At 45.6% G+C, this 17,385-nt stretch overlaps 1 protein-coding gene across 3 annotated transcripts in view; it reads left to right on the forward strand.

Annotated features, from left to right (window-relative positions):
- Positions 1 to 17,385, forward strand: part of thada (THADA armadillo repeat containing) — an 84,168-nt gene that overhangs the window by 45,183 nt on the left and 21,600 nt on the right. For all 3 annotated transcript variants that reach the window (XM_065959169.1, XM_065959171.1, XM_065959170.1), the window contains exons 29-32: positions 195 to 363; positions 8,781 to 8,884; positions 10,430 to 10,512; positions 15,696 to 16,066. In XM_065959169.1, the coding sequence (XP_065815241.1) occupies positions 195 to 363; positions 8,781 to 8,884; positions 10,430 to 10,512; positions 15,696 to 16,066 (727 nt within the window). The remainder of the gene's footprint in view (positions 1 to 194; positions 364 to 8,780; positions 8,885 to 10,429; positions 10,513 to 15,695; positions 16,067 to 17,385) is intronic.

Raw genomic sequence — 17,385 nt, forward strand, 5'->3', positions numbered from 1 at the left:
TAAAAACCTCTGACCTGTGATAATGAAAATGGTATTGCTGCCTTGACTTAAAAAAATAAAATATTCATGTAATTTTTGACCAACGAAAATAAAGATAACAGTGCATCTTTGTATTTTCCAGGATTCCAATAACTTTCCATGACTCTTATGTTGCACTCTGTCTCTTGGTGTGTGTGTTTGTGTGTTTTCTCCAGATGTGGTCGCTCGGCAGTGTATCGGACCCGAGAGATGGCGGCGCGGGCCCTTGTCCCCTTCGTGCTGCTCACTCAGGTCCCGTCCACCGTCCACACTTTACTGCAGGGGCTTCCTCTGCAGCCGGGACCCCAGACCCAACAGAACCACATCCACGGGACTCTGCTGCAGGTATGCACCCCACACACACACACACACACACACACACACACACACACACACACACACACACACACACACACACACAGATAACACACAGAACAATCAGAGGGGCCTGTAATAATAAACCCAAGTTTATTTGTTGATGGAGTCTCAGGAGGAATCAAACCCTGACTCTCTGTGCATGTTTTCACAGTATAGTGGACTCTAAGATAAACCCGTTAGTCCTTTGGGTACACACAGTCCTCAACTTAACACAAAAAGTCTGGAGTATAAGTCACAGTCTGTTTTGGGGGGGTCTTCGTGTGTGATGATTTTTGTGTTGTGTTCGGCAAATTGTGTTCAGCTGTGTCTCTCTTTTAGTAACATCTGTTGTCAACATGTGGATTTTGTAATCCTGCTAGCTACCTGCTCGCCAGTTGAGCTCTCAGCCTTCGTAGATACTTGTCAAGTAAGGGCCCATAGCCCCCGACATATTCGCCTCCAGTTGCTCGCTCCACCTCCTCTGCTCAATTGTTGTCTTTTCAGTCAAACCAGCGCTCCAGTAGCTTTATTTACTTATGTTTTCTTTAAATGCAGTATTATGACCTCATGGCGGAGAAAACATGTTAAAAAGTGGCATCGCAAGCCTGGTCTGCGTCGTTATGTATCCCAACACACTCTGTGCAAAGAAACGGCCCCTCGCAATAAAGGGGGGGGGGGGGGGGGGGCGACATGCCTAAGGTCATGACGTCCTGGGCTGGTTGCTCCCACAAGCTCACCCTCACTGCAGGACGTAGTGTGTACGTTTACTGCTTGTACCTACACTGCAAGCTAACGCACGCTAGCACGAGCTAACTGCCGGTGTTTGTCACCCGCCTGTCCAACAGGAAGCAGACCAACTCCACGTCCACGGATAAAAGACAACACAAGGTTCACCCTCGTTTTGGAACGAGCTTTATCGGCTTGGCTTTCCACCTCATATTTGCGTCGATTCCTGAATAATATCCTAAACTCACCTGCTGCGCTGTCATTGGCTGGAGGAAACACACCAGCTCCCCGCCCAGAAACGTCCAGAGTCGACCAGAACAAACTGGAACAGTAAAATCCAGTCAGAGGACAGAGTCTCTGCAGACACAGTCACCATCACACATGATGATCACATATGGAGGCCCAGAAGGGACGATGGAGCAGCTTCACTTTAGGAGAAGTCTATCATTTATTTTTTTAGGAAAAAGCGACTAGCTCTTCCTTTAAGTCTAAATATATGTAAAAAAGCTATATATTTTACTTAATTTAGTATCAAGAGCGATTCATCTGTTGCTCTCAAACGATGATAAACCCAGTAATTTAAATTGCTGTTTTCAAGTTTAAACATTAAGATCTTCAAAACCTCAACCTTTAACTTCTGACGGCCAAATATGAAATACAAGAAGCAGAGCAGTAATCACATGATTATGTGCACATTCACAGATTACAGATTGGCATCAGACCTCAACACACACACACACACACACACACACACACACACACACACACACACACATACATGATCACACACACACACACACACACAAACACAGCGGTTATCTCAGGGTAGATTTCAGTGTTTGGTTCAGTCATCACATTCTGACAAACAACACAAACAGTCTCTCTGTAACATCAACACACTCTGAGGCTCCCCGGCCTCTTATTGAACACCACTGGAGGGGCGTAGCGTTTTCTTCCTGACGGAGGTCTCTTGGTTTGGTGGCAGTCTGGACTGCAGGGAGGTCTGCTGTGGTGGGATAAAGGAGGCAGAGATGGTGAGGGGAGGGGGCTGCTAAAGGCTAAAGAGAGACTCCGGGAGAAAAGTAGAGTTCAATTTGTCCGCCTTTCATCGCAGAAATGTGATCAGTTTTCATGTTGAGGCGACATGGTATGATATTTCAGTCAGACCAACATGTTTCCATGTATTTTAAAAGTCCAGTTTTAGTCAGACTTTCACGATAAATCTGATCAATTCATGGAAACATACTGAGTGATAGAGGACAAAGTCTGAGGAGTGTTTGTTAGATGTTCTTCAGTGAAGACGCGATGTTGAGACTTCAGAAGAATGACACAGAGAAAGGGATGAAGTGTGTGTGTGTGTTTCTGCATGTCTGTCCCTTCACACTGATGAAGAATTTGTGTTTGGACTGTAGAGATGCTTATTGTGTCCGTTTTCTTCTCTTTTAAAACCAAATTAAGCATAACAGAATTTTTAAAATCCAATGTCTTTGTCAGTTACATTTTAAGGGGAGGGAAACATTTGCATATTTGTAAGGTTGTACACATGTAAGGGATATAAAACCAAGCTGCAGACTCCGGTGCAGCAGTGTTAAATCCTGCAGTTCCTCAAGTATCCACTAGAGGCCTGCTGCAGAAGCACAGGAAGTCACATACACACCCATTCTAAAAAGCCTGTTTTTACAGCAGAGATTAACATGTTGGCAACCTGGTTAAAAAAAACCAAATAGGTGTGATTAGCTCATGTCTCGATCGACACACACTGTAACAGGGGTGAATGTTTTGATGACTCATCAGTTTTGATTTGATGAAGGATAAGAGCTATTCACAATAAGGCGTGTAGCTGACCTGATTGACAGGTGGGCGGGGTGTAACGGTTTGTCAGGAGGCTTAAAACCCGCCTCAGCTCCAGCTCTCAGCCTGTCGTTAGGTTGACTGAAAGTTAGACTGAAGCCGTTTTCACATATGCACTCCGGATAATACCTAGATATTTACGGGAGGACTTCTCCGGAGATTTTCCCGACCTAGCCATTCACATATGCTCCTCACAGCGGGGGACACAGGGGGGGGGGGGGGGGGCACTCAGTAATATGTGACGTAAATAAACAATGCGAAAGTAGCGGCCGAAGCAACAGAGTCCGCTACACGACGTTATAATGAGATTATTTGCCTTTATATCAATACTATGTGTAATCCAATGGAAAGACAACATTGACAAAACAGTGGAGAACAACATACTGACGAACAGAAAACATAATGCAGACGTTTAATTATGTGCACGGAGATCGTAGTGGTCGCGTGCAGACACTTTAGCCGGTCACTGTATATAAACGTCATTCTCTTTTCATTGGCTGAAATTGAAATCTCCGGAGTATATTTGGCTGCGTTCAGAGATCAGCTCACTCGGATATTCTGCGGATAAAATACTAATTCTTTGTCTCAGGCTTTGTCCTTTCATATTTACAGTCTGTGTATGAAACATTTGAAGATAAATCAAGAGGTAGTGTCACAGTAACCTGAAACGCTAATGTAAGGACTGTCTGAGTTAACCTGAGTGTAATAAAAACTGATGAAACAAAATAAAAACCATCTGAGTCGCTGATCTCACTGGAGATGGTCCTCGTCTCTGTGTCGACCTGGAATCACTTCGAATAAGCCCAAATCCAGTTGATACAAACAGAACCGAGCCTAACGAGCCCGTTAGACAGACCAGCACTAACCTGACCTGACACCTTCTCGGCTCTCGACACGCGCCAGCTGTAGACCCACCCACTCCGACTGTTGCGGAGCAGAAGTATCAAAGCTGCGGTCTGTAGAGGGCTGAGGAGGGCTGAGGAGGGCTCAGGAGGGCTGAGTGGACGAATGTAATCCTGTGCGTGTTTTCACAACAGATGAGCTGGGCTGCAGTCTACTTCATCTGGCAGCAGAGATGTTTCTGGTGTCTCTGCTGTTATAGCAGCTGGACCGTGTTCTCTCTGAGGAACGCTCAGAGGAGAACCAGAAAAAGAGATTCAGCCTGAAATTACTGTCAGAGCATTTTAATCGTCACGAACTATCCTACATCTCACGTTCTCCAGCTGGTAGTTTGAGCACGGCTGCTGGCTTTTGCTCCGCTGCACCCTCTCCACCTTCCTCGCTACACAGATGTAGCTGAGGGTGTCGGTCTAGGCCCGTCAGGCAAGCTGCTAACATTAGATAGCTCTTAGCATCAGTAACAAGTGGTAGTATGGCTGTGTCCGACATACTAACGTGCCCACTGTACTGTCTTGGAGCAAAAATACATTCTGCCCATCCTGTCAAACACCTGGTTTAAAGTCACATTTTATTCAAATTTTCAACCAGTGTAAATAAGTCTCAGAGCTCCCCAAAACATGTCTGTGAAGTTTCTTGTTCTAAATCCACTGGTCCTGTATTTGATCATGCCTATAAACCCCTCTATTTCAGCCCTGCTCAGAACAGGCTGTTTCTGTGTCTGTACCTTTAAATATGTAAATGAGCGGTGTCTGACCATGCCCCCTCTCTGGAAGGGCTTGGGTGTCTCGGGCATTCTCGCTCCATGTCCTATTGTTTACGATGAGAAGGCAGACTCAGAGGGCAGAACAAACACCTAGCTGTGGGAGTGTCACCCACCTGGGGGAGGGGTTACTGCCCTTTGTGATGTCATGAAGGGAAAATCTCCAAACAGCCTGTTTGAGCACACATTTTCTGAAAAGTGAACAAAAGGCAAAAGACGGAGAGGATGGACTTTTCTCATAATTGGGGGGTTTGTAGACAGACTAGGGACACATATTAGTGTTAGAGAAACATAGTAAAGTGTATTTTACAGAATATGTGACCTTTTAGATAAGTGGAACAACGGTTAACAACTGCTGACCAGAAACAAACGCTGTCATTTCACCCACCTGCCAGTAAACACAGACATATACACAAGTGAGTGTGACTTAGTCATGTGCGTATATGTCACTTTGTTTGTGCAAGAATACATTTATATGGATCTCCAATGCGTGTTTATGTCTTTTTATATTTAGCCGTCTTTATGTGGATCTCTTTCTGTCTAATTGGGTGCGTCCACACTTCTCCAAACCTCCGTCTGCTTTATGTGAGCCTGGATTTATACTGCACTGAGCCATGAATGAGCGTACACTTATTTGCAATTGCACTTGCTCTTTGTGTGTATGTGTGTGTGTGTATGTGTGAGAGCTCCCTGCAGCGTGTGGTCAGTCTGTGGTTGCGGCAGTGGGAGGGACAGCAGGCAGGCTGATAACAGAGTCTGAAGGGACCTCACATCCACCACCACTATTTTTACCAGGTCCAAAAAGAGGAGGCAGGCTGGTTACAACACACACACACACACACACACAGACTGCAGTTCAGTGTCTCACCAGAAAACAAGGCGTACATGAAGGTTTGGATATTTTCATATTTAGCGCGGCCACACTTTACGAGTTTATTGCTCGTTAAAGCTGCAGCTCAAAGCTACAGAGGAGGTTCATTTGCTGCTGTGGTCTTTTAATTAGAGCCCACGTATATATAATTTAAAGTTTTTAAAGACAAATTCTTTTGAAAGTTTGAGAATAATGGATTATACCTCCACAAGTCATTCAAACTTTTTCTCAGGTCTTTGACCAAAGCTCTCTGCTCTCACCTCCTTATTTAGAAAATAAGAATAAGATGCAAGCATCTTTGCAATAAACATAGAAACATTGAGGCAACTAAATATTTTGTTTTTGATTTAAAGCAATGGAAGTGTGAAACTGAAATCCAACATTCTTCCACTGATAAATGTACTCGGAGAGGATCACATTTTTCGTTTTCACACTGCAAACACAACAGCTGATGGATAACCAGCATGTATGTCTCCATACCCCTCCACAACAGCAGGTGGCGATAGTCTGTATTCATCTTTTTTTTTTTTTTAAATGAAGCTAAATAACACAAAATCTAGAACCACTGTTGCTCACCTGGCGAGGCATGGAGTGAGAGTTCCCAACCTGACTCCTTTAATAATCTCACCTGGTCAGAAACTTCAAATTTTAAAAAGTACCCACGCATTTTAAAACATGTCGACCTAACTGGATTGAGGTCGCTATCTGTTGTCGAATAGTAGAGAGACTGCAGTCTCTGACGCTCTGGTTGCTGGTTCTTATCACAACCTGTGACCATTTGGTGCATGTCCTCCCCTCTCTCACCTCTTAATATATCCTGTGTCCCTTCAGCTGTCTCATCGACTAAGGCAAAAACTAATCTTAAAAACAACTAGAAATCCCCTCATCATCCTCTACATTCAGAAAATCTAACTCCAATGGTAGACCAGATGTGCTATTATAAACATTCTTTCCTTAAATGTCCTGTTAATGAAGGTATTAGGAATTTTAATAGTTAAAGGAGCAATATGTAACTCTGACACCTAGTGTTTAAAATGGGTACTGGAGTCCAAATTCTCTTACAGCCGATGCTCACACAGGTCGCCATGTGGTGGACACTGAAGCTTCAGTGTTTAGCCAGCTCTGCATCGGTCTGTAAACCTTTCTGTGTTCTAACCTCTCTCCATTTTCCAAAAGCATCTCCAATATTGATCCTAGTTTGAGCACGTTTCTGCTCGTGGAGCTTATTAGAAACATGCAGAGGCTTTTTAGGTCGGGTACAATCACTTCTATCTGAACCACTTCTCTTGCCCGCTTCCATCACTGCAACACCTGTTGACCTGATAACTGCTCTCATATCTGGAAAACCGAGGAGCGTCCAAAACGGCCGTTTGGGGGTGCCTTAAAACCGCCTACCTTCTCTGGTCCAAACAAATCCAGAGCATTCAGGACCAGAATCTAAAAAATAAATGCGCTAACTTCAGACCTTAATCGTATCACGATTAACTTGTAAACACTGATAGCCCTAAAAGTGTAATATGCTCTGACTCTGCAGCAGCTCTCTGTGCTGCCATCTTATTATCTCTTATCCATCTGAGCTCCATCCAGTCCCAGCACCTCCTCCCACACCGGGTGTAGTCTGTCCTCCATCTCAGGGAGGAGGAGGAGGAACAGGGAGGATGCCTTTTCTATAAATATTCTGCTTTCCCTGCAGGCCAGGCTGGATTGAGCCGGTTGTAGGGACTTCCCAGCTCGGTGTACGAGGTGAAGCTGGGAGGGAGATCAATGAAGAGAGCAAAACTCTGTTTCTGAATGAGTCAACCAAATACAGAGCTGCATGTGACACTAAACAAACACACAACCACTGAGAGGCTTTGGTTTCAACGTTTCAGCAGCCTGGAAACTAAAGTTAGACAAACCTCAGCATCAATTCAAACTTTTCTCTTAATCTTTTGGTGAATTGAGGTTTGGCTTGATTTATACAGTGAAATCCTTTTTACCTTAACATGATTTCATGTTTGTTGTTCAGCAGCAACTTCAAGAGGCCAGAACAACAGCTGAATTTCTGCGGCATAGTTGCATAACTATTAATTAGAAGAGTTCAGGGGGGACCTGCCTGAGATATGCATGTGTGAAAACGGCTGCAGTGAATATTTGCAGAGAATATTTAAACTCTGAGTTATCCTGTAAATTATTTATACAGTTGATTACTTGTAAAGGTTCAATATTTGTTTTGGAGTCGTCTGTACAGCGCCGGTCCTCCTGACGGTGTAAAAGCTCTCAAAAAATGAGAGGAGGGAGGGTGTGTGAGCTGTGTGTGTGTTAGCAGTGTGTGTGAGCTGTGTGTGTGTTAGAAGTGTGTGTTAGCAGTGTGTGTGAACAGCGTGTGAGCTGTGTGTGTGTCTACAAGCCGCTGGGTGTTGCTTGGGCGTGGACTCTGCAGGAGCAGAGTTGGGGGGGCAGCCTGGACTCAGCAGCCAGGCTTGGTGCTACGTGGTCGGCCTGGTTTTTCCCCACGTTTCCTTCCCTGCACGCTTTAATGAATGGCTTCCTGCTGGTCTGTGGCCGAGCCCGGCTTAAAGAGTATACTTACCCAGGCTCAGAATACACACCCAGCCAGTCAGTCAGTCAGTCAGTCAGTCAGTCAGCGACCTCTAAACACACTAACCAGCCGTCCACCTGCTGCACACTGAATCGGTCACATCGGCCACAGAGAGGAGAACGATCTGATCTTTAACAGGAAACTTTTTATGAATTCTTGAACATTTTCTGTCAGCGTGACTGCCCCCCGCTGCTGTTTCTGGATCCTTTTAGGTTTACCCCGAAGGAGTTAGGACGCATGATTGTTCAAATTATACTTCTGGAGGATGTCGCACCTCCACATGAGAATAAAAATGTGAAAAATGTATATGTCCCTGGTGAAAACACTTCCACAGAGGATCTGAGCTCTGGGCTCCTCCAGACACCGTCTCCTTTCTCAATCCTAGTCTCCTTCAAGGGTATTTATGGGGGGGATGATTTCCAGGTCAATCAAGGAGATGGGATGTGAGGAATGGCAAATGAATGTAACAAGTAGCACCCTTTATAGGGGAGAAAATAAGATTTCAAAAGTTGGCATAATAAATAAACAACCTGAGAGAACATGCAGATAACACACCGGGTTGCTCAGTCCACATCCTGCAGGAGTGAAGAGGCCCCGGGTTCCTTTTGGGTTCAGGTTCTTTGGTTTGTGAAGTCGATCTGACCCTATCTCATGTATAAATGTAAAATATGAATGTTTTCCAAGGTATTTACAGGAATGTGTGTTTGTGTGTGCAGGTGCTGTTTCTGCTGCGCTCCTATCAGACCGACTCTCACAGACCCCCGCCAGCAGGAAACGGCATCGCTGAAGCTCTCCTCCAACGCATGTGGCTTGCCTCTCGGTAATCCTAGACTCTCTCACACACACACACACACACACACACACACACACACACGCACACAGATAAGCATCCGTCCTGCTCCCTCACATGAAGAATAGCTCCTTGTCTCCTCGGTCGTCGCCTCCCTGTCCGTGTCCGCTTCATGTCCTGGCCGGGCTAACGTTTCAAAGAGACCGCCTGCTGTCTCATCCGCAGCCCCTCCCCTTCTCCCCCCTCTACCTCTCGCCCTCTCACCTGACATCGAGGCCTGAAGTTGGGGCACAGATTACACATTTTACCCCCCACCACCACCCCTCCTGCCTTGCTGAGGTCAGGCCAGCGTCTACGCTCTCTCTTCAGGTCGCTACGTTAGCACCATTAGCCGTGCTGGCTGCGCTCTGTTTCACTGATGAGCCTTTATTAAGATGACGGGATGGATTCTTGCTTAGTAGAGCGTGGCAGGTGATCTGTCCCAGTGATCACAGCAGGCCGGCCGGCTCGGAGGATCTGAGTCTCTCCTAAGAATCCACTGATGTGGAGCCGCCTCCTTCACAGAGGGAGGAATGCAGTGTTGGTCTGCTCTGAGTCACTGTTTGGTTTTGGCCTCACACCGTCTGTTGTGTCATTTTGGACTTCTTCTTTCCTCCGCAGCGCTGTGAGGATGACTGCAGAGTCTCCTGTAGCTCTCTGCTGCTGACTCTGACCTTGTGGTGTCACTTCAGACCAGGGAAGAGTTGTGTTCAGACCAGAAGTGAAGCTAATGTTTGCTTTGTGTACTGTGAGAGTGACTCAGGGATCAGTTCAAAACTGTGTAAAATAGAAGCTAAAAAGCTGCAGCAGAAAGTTTGTTTCCTGATTGAAGCCATGGTGGTTGATCCCCTTGGTTAGAATCATAACTATTGCTGTGGTGGTCTCTGTTCACTTCCTACAAACCCTGGAGCGTTTTGTTGAGAATACAATCAACCCAGCGACCGGAACAAAACTCGGTTGACTTAACACAGTATACAAACATATTAGTCGGACAGGAGTGAACGATTCAGTAATACAGCCTCTGGACACCTTTGATTAAAGTTCATAATCATCATTAAACCAGGAATAGACTAATATATAATAATAATAATCTAACAGACCAAGTCTCCATCCAATTCAACGCTGGCAGAACATCTCAGGACTCGACAACATCAGAGAGACAAGAAGTGTTTTAAAGGTTTAATGATGAAAACATCAGATCAGCAGATCCTGAACTTCTCACAACCAACAGATTCATTCAGGCAAACGAGTGTGTTTGTGAGGAGGATCGGCGTGTGTGTGTGTGATCAGCGTGGAAAAATAGCCGTTGATGACCGGAGGCTGCAGTGTGAGATCATTAACTTCATAAAAGGAGCTTTCAGTTGAATGGTTTTTGAAGGACACGGTTTAATTGTGCTGCCTGACAAAGTCAGACTCTGACTAAATCAGAGGGATTCTGATCGCCTTCAGTCCTAAAAAGATAAACTGTTTATCAAAGCTACATTATCAGAGTAGCCAAACATAAAATCTCTCTCTCTCTCTTTTTCTGACTTTCAGACAGAACTCATGCTCGGTGACCAGAGGAGCCTTCCTGGATGTGTTGGTGTGTCTGTGCAGGTCCAGGATCAGCCTCCTGGAAGGTGAGTCCTCACTTTGGTTTAGAGAAGAAGATACACTTTTCAATTCAGTTTTACACTATGCTGTTGAGACATGCTACCCACACACACACAGGCTCAAACAGGATCCTGTGGACATGCACTAAGAGAGAGATGTCAGAGTGAGAGGGGGCTGCCCACAGAGCGCTCCTGAGCTGTTGGAGGTTTAGTGCCTTGCTTAAGCAGCGCTCAGGAAGTGAACTGGCACCTCTCCAGCTATCAGACCCATTTCCAGACATGTTCCGCACCGGGACTTGAACCGTTCCCAACCAAAGTCCCTAGAGACTGAGCTACTGCCACCCCAAATAAGCCCAAGAGAACATTAGTTCCGAGTGGAGGAAGAAGTCAGTGCTCTGACAGCACAGTGGATGATCAGTGAGTGAGCAGTGAGTATCAGTATAATGAGGGAGTGAAGAAATATATGAAACAAGACACATGTACCATCATGTGCTGAAAAAATACAACTAAACTAAACACTCACAAACCACACCAGAGGTCAACAAGTTTAATTATTTTTAAGTCTGCTCGATTATTCTTTAAACCTGTTCGTCATCGATTTAGCCTCAAGGCCATTACTTCAGACATTCTGGTAAATCAGTGGAGATCCAATCAAGACTTCTTCCTCCCCGCTCACAGCTCAACTGGCAGCTTCACTTTCAAACTATGATTCAATTTTCCTTCACACAGGCAGAGATGTCCAAAGACAGTCCCAGAGCACACACATCACTTAAGGCAACTTGAGGACTTATTTTCAGTGTGTCCAAACGTTAGTCCTTGGCACCAAATCAATTTGCCTTCAGTGATTTGTTTACTTTCTTTGGATTCCGCCTGAGAGAAGGAGTCCATTAAATTATATTTTGACTGTCTGAGCTCCTTCTCGGAGAGCACCAACCTCTAGAGGCTGAAGCACAAGAGATGGCTTCTAATTGGCAACTTTACATCTTTATTGTCTTAGTGTGATAAAAAAATGAATCCAAATGTTCAACTTTACAGCTCTACACTTTACTTTTGGTTCAAAATGTGATGCACGCTTTCCCTCTAGCTAGCCTATGGTGATATCTGAATGCAGACGTCAAAGCGACTTCTGCTATGGTCAAATCCCGGCGCCGGGGCTCATGGAGCATGCTCAGTACGCCTAGAACAGTTTGGGTCAGATTGAGGCGTATACTGGAAAGAGTAAATCTATCTCCTACCACATTATGTAGGTGCGTTATTCTGACGTCAAGACGTTCCACTTAGTAGGATTTCAGTTCGACAAACATCTTGACGGGTTTGCTAAAAGTCTCGTTCGAGGCGGACTAACACAATAAATCGACTTCTCCTAGATGGCGTGTAAACATGCTGATGGTGTGTTGGATGAAAAGTAAACAGTAAACATTTTCTGTTTTGCTGAGAGTGAGACTCGGGATGTTTCTGAGGAGACAAACCTGCAACGTTTGCTGCTGAGGCTGTTCTCTTGGCTCTGCATTTAGACTGATCGATGACAGAAGTCAGCTTCATGTGTCTGAAGACCCCTGCTGTGTGTGTGTGCACGTGTGTGTGTGTGTGCGTGTAACGTTGCGTTGCACATGTGCGCAGGCCGGCGGGGGTCTCTGCGGTGAAGGAATGTGAAACTGAAGGCGGCCGGTGTGGAACAGATGCAGGTTTGTGCCTCTGACCCAGTTAAGGTCTGAACAGGGAGATGGAGAAAGAGGGAGGCGGGGGAGGCGCTTGTGTTTTCGCTTGGCCATGTGCTGAACACATGTCGGTCCTGACGGTGGAAATACCAAAGATTTCTCTAAACACGGCTGTAGATGGCGGCCTGGTCTGACTCCTTACATAACTGAATACACACCTCTGAGGCTCTTCTGTTAATATCATCAGACTCTCTCTCTCTTTCTCTCTCTCTCTTTCTCTCTCTCTCTTCTGCTCCTCATGTGTGAGTGTACTTTCACACAGGTCAGATGTTGTATTCATGAAGCATCAGAGAGTCTAAAGGGGGAGAACAATCTGCTTCTACAATCTTCCTTCTCTCTCTTTCTCTCTCTCTCTCTCAGCTCGCTCTCTATGTTCAGGAGGAACTTTGTGTTAGCAGCCAGATCCTGACGGCTCTGCACACAGCGCTTAGAGAGTGTGTGTGTGTGTGTGTGTGTGTGTGTGTGTGTGTGTGTGTGTGTGTGTGTGTGTGTGTGTGTGTGTGTGTGTGTGTGTGTGTGTGTGTGTGTGTGTGTGTGTGTGTGTGTGTGTGTGTGTGTGTGTGTGTGTGTGTGTGTGTGTGTATGTGTACCTTTGATCCATGTGGACTCATAAAAAGCCCCCACTGTCCCGGTCTTCACTCCACCAGCTGAGCCGCTGAAACGGAGCTCAGAAGAAGGAAGTTGTTCTGGAGCTTCTCGTTCTTCTTTTCAGACTGCCTTTGCCATAACTAATCTCAGCCGTCCTCACATCTTAGTAAATTCATATTGTTGCCCCAGTCTGTGAATTCACGTTGCGTTTCAGCGTTTCTGAAGCACAGCAGGAACGCCACACACACACACACACACACACACACACACACACACACACACACACACACACACACACACACACACACACACACACACACACACACACACACACAGCACTGTGCGCTCTCACTGACTCTGCTGATACTGGTTGTGATTCTTTAGTAGGCTTCGGCCGATATGTTTTTTTGGGCCGATAACCAGAGAAATCTGTTATTTTATAGTTGTAACGGGACGTGTCTTGTTGCTGCGGCTGCCATGATGAGCCGCCATAAAAGACACAAAATGTTTATCGTTGCCGTGGAAACACCGGATATTAAGTCATAGAGCGTTAAATAAGGAAGTGTGCTGTTGCTGTATGAGCTGCTGTTATATAAACATCATGTAAATTAAACTCCGATACATTAGCTCGTCTGTAAACATATTCTCTTCCTCAGGTCGGTTTCGCCCGCTCGTCATGACTACGGTCAACACAGAGTTCGTTTTCACCGGGGGCTCGGGGGTGGCGAGTAGCAAAGAGAATCTCTCCCATGATTCCTCGTTGGCCTCGACGTCATCTTTTGTTATGTTTTTGATTGAGAGCCCCCTGGTGGTGGATTTTACATACTGTGCGTTTAAATGCAGTTATCAAACATTTGTGGAAAATATTAATATATATAAGATGGTCACTCAGAAACTGTGCAAGTACCTGATCTCTATCCTTCTTTTTTACTTTTACTTCTTTCTTTGTCTTTCATTCAACCTTTGTCGTTCTTCTGAAACCTTTGTTTTTGAATGATTCATCTTTTCTCCTTTCCCTCTCTTTGATTGTTTGTTTGTTTTTTCTCACCATGTGTCTTTCTTTATGTGTCGTGTTCTCTCCGTCTCTCTCTCTCTTTGAATAAATCTTGCTTTAGTCTTGAAGTAGGTATGTTTGGGGGCCTCTTTTCTTTTTGCTTTTCTTTCCCTCGGTGTGCAAAGAGTGTGTTTTAATGATTTTGAGCGTGTGTGTGTGTGTGTATGATTACCTGTAATGATATCGGAGTGTGACAGGCTAATGGTAGCATGCTGTCTCTCCTCTATGACAGACAGCTGTTTTCTCTTTGACACGCTCCCCTTCCTCCTCCCTCCTCCCTTCTCCTCCTCCCTTCATCATGGCTGTCATTACTGTGCCCCTGCCCCCCCATTATAACCATTAGGCCATGCTTATTTGGCCCTGGACCCCCCTTTGAGGATCAGGTTCCACGGTAACCCGGCCCGTCTCCACGCTCGCGCGCCCATCTCTGGAGGAATGTGGTGTTTCCCGCTCTTTTGTCGGGCTGCGTTTGGAGACGAGCTGCAGGTTGATTGAATTACACCGGGTTTCATAAGCTTTCTGAGAGAGAGAGAGAGAGTGTGTGTGAGTGAGTGTGTGTGTGTGTTTAATTGAGTTGGCTGTGAAAGCAGGCTCTGTGTGCAGCAGGGAGGAGCTCGGCATTATGTTTCTCTACGGTCGCCGTCTCTCTGGATTATTCTTTAATTTCTGAGGAAGTGTGTGTGTGTGTGTGTGTGTGTGTCCGTGTGTGTGTCCGTCAGTCAGTCTCAGTGGGTGTGTGTCCACAGGTGGCCGGGCTGGCGGAGCAGTGGGCACGTCCACACAGACGGTGACGCAGCCGCTTCAATAAAAGTGAAAATAGAAAAGAACAGAGAGGCTGTTAAGTCTGGACTGATGTCTCGTCTGTTTGTTTGTTTGGCTTGTTCAAAAGTTTGACCAACGAGCTGAAACGTCTGTGATATTTGATTGAACTCGGATGCTGACTCTTGAAATGTAGAATTAATTCATGAAAGAGTCAAAATGATCTTAAACTCTATCAGCCCTCAGCAGAACGAGGTCATTAGCTGCAGTCAGACACAGTGTAGTTTGAGCTCTCTGCAGGCTTTACACACTTCTCTGTTCCATGACGCAGTAATGTCTTCATTCACAACTCAACTCAGATGAATTTATATAGCACCTTTCATTCACACATGCATCACTGTAGCTGACTCCTGCAGTATGTGGCAGCAGGAAAACAGGTTTTTTAAAATCAGATTTGACTAAATTCTTGTTTTGTGTCGTTGTAGCGAGGGATGTCACAGCTGTTTGTAGTTTGAAAAATATTATCTTTGTCATCGAAAAAAGATTTGATAAATCCTGTGCACTGCCTGACAGGCAGCACCTGTGTCCGATTCATAAAAGTGTATAAAACATGGAGGCAGTCACCCTTTGGCGTCACCCTTTGGTTTCTGATTAGGCGTATGGCAGGTCGAAGATGGCGGTTACAATATTAAAAAGCTCACTCTACCTAACTTTCAATCAATCTAGTAAACCTCACAGCGGTAAACCTGAGACGGGCCTTTAACCTCCTGAAAGCAAATGTACAACGTACCCTCCTTACAGTGTACTCAGACCCCAATTATGCACAACTCTTATCTGATCAGTCGTCAGATTTTCCCTTCCCTCTTGTCTAGATCCTTGCTTGTGTTGTACTCACTCTCAGACATACAGAAGATTTTTTTTTTTTAAACCTCATTAAATCCTTATGAAATTAGCATTAACCAAAGGTTTGTTTGCTTTACAGTCCCACACTTGCCCCCCGTTTAATCAAATTTGATAAACGTTTATGTTAAAGCTGTCGTATCAGAACTCTTCCTGCTCTGTGATCTGACTTGAAGCTTTCTGTGTTTCAGTCTCAGAGGTCGCTGAGCTTCGTCGAGGAGCTCTGGCGGTCCTCATGGACTCAGAGCTCATTACTGCAGACTCCCCACGGGGGCCTGGCAGCACCCAGTACCTGCTCAGCCTGGCCCGGCTGGCCCTCAGTGCCAGCCTGGAGGCCCCTGAGCTGTGGGGGGGTCCTGAACTCTCGAGCCGGCTCCTTCAGAGTCTGCTGCTGTGCCCAGAGTACGAGGTGAGGGAGGAGACCCTGCAGGAGGTCCTGAGAAGGCTGCAGGAGGACCAGGAGGAGGAGGAGAGGAAGAGGCCTCAGTGGCTGGATGAGACCACCCGGTCCAACCTGACCAGCCTGGCTCTGCACGAGAAACACCCCCAGTGTCTGGCCAAGGTGAGACCACACACACACACACACACACACACACACACACACACACACACACACACACACACACACACATGATGAGAGGTGTTTGTTGAGAGAACCTGTATGTGTGTGTGCTTGTTTTGTTTTTGTAGACGAGGAAGTGTGTGACTGCAGCGTCATTTCTCAGCCTGTCAACACTAAATGAGGAACTCTTTCCAAAATGTGCTACCCCTCTTCATCCCAGCTCTATGGTGGCTGACAAGGACAAATGTGATCAAAAATGTGGGGGGCCAGTATGTGACATTAAAAGCATGACGGGGAAGTGAGGGACGATGCAACAGAGTCATGATGAAAGATTTTTGCCTTTTTATCAATGTTATGTGTTCAACACATTCCAGTATCAACAAAAGAATGGAAAAGAACAAACTGGAGAACAGAGAACATAATAAAGACGTTTCATTACATGCACAGAGACTGCGCTAGACGCGTGCAGACGGTCCATAGTCTGGATGTAAATGTCACCACCCCCCTCATGCTTCCTCACAGTGTATTTTCCTGAATATATCCTGTTGTGTCTCACATAAGCTCACCCTGAATAGTATTTAAGAGTTTTGTGCAAGTGTGAAAACACAAAAAGAAGAAACCTAAGTCAACAGAAAAATGCTGCACGCTCAGACGTCGCAACAAAAGAGCTTAAGACCTCTTGAGGGGGTTGACTCAAGAATGCTAAAATATATTTCATCCACCTGATATTTCCTCTTTTTGCAAAGTGATCTCGTCATCTCCTATGGAATGAAGTAGTTCCACTTTGCGCCCCCTACATGCCTGGAGCACTATTACATTTATGACAACTGCAGCGTTTCTCTGATGCAATCGTTTTCTTGATTTGTGTGCGTCATTATTTCATTTGAAGAAAGTTTCTGTTGTATTTGAACTATTTTGCAGTGATTTTGGATTTGGAATATTTTCTCTGTTTAAATTTTTTTTTAGCCTGTTTCTGATCATAGAAATCGTTTGAATCGTTTCAGTACTTTTGTCCTTGTCATCCACCGTACATCTCACTGAGCCACAGGGACGTTTGCTGCTAATCGATTAAACATTGAAATCCATCAGACAGAGGTTTGCGTGAGAGGCTAATGGTCGGCAGAAGGAGATGCCAAACACACTCACACTCACACAGACACACACACACACACACACACACACTCACACTCACACTCACACTCACACTCACACTCACACACACACACACACACACACACACACACACACTCGAGACGTTTGGTCGGCTTCCACTCTAACAAGCGTTGGAGGGAAAGCGCTCTTTCCTGTTTGGAGACAGA

The sequence above is a fragment of the Labrus bergylta genome, chromosome 10 (assembly GCF_963930695.1).
Source record: "Labrus bergylta chromosome 10, fLabBer1.1, whole genome shotgun sequence".
Classification (NCBI taxonomy): Eukaryota; Metazoa; Chordata; class Actinopteri; order Labriformes; family Labridae; genus Labrus; species Labrus bergylta.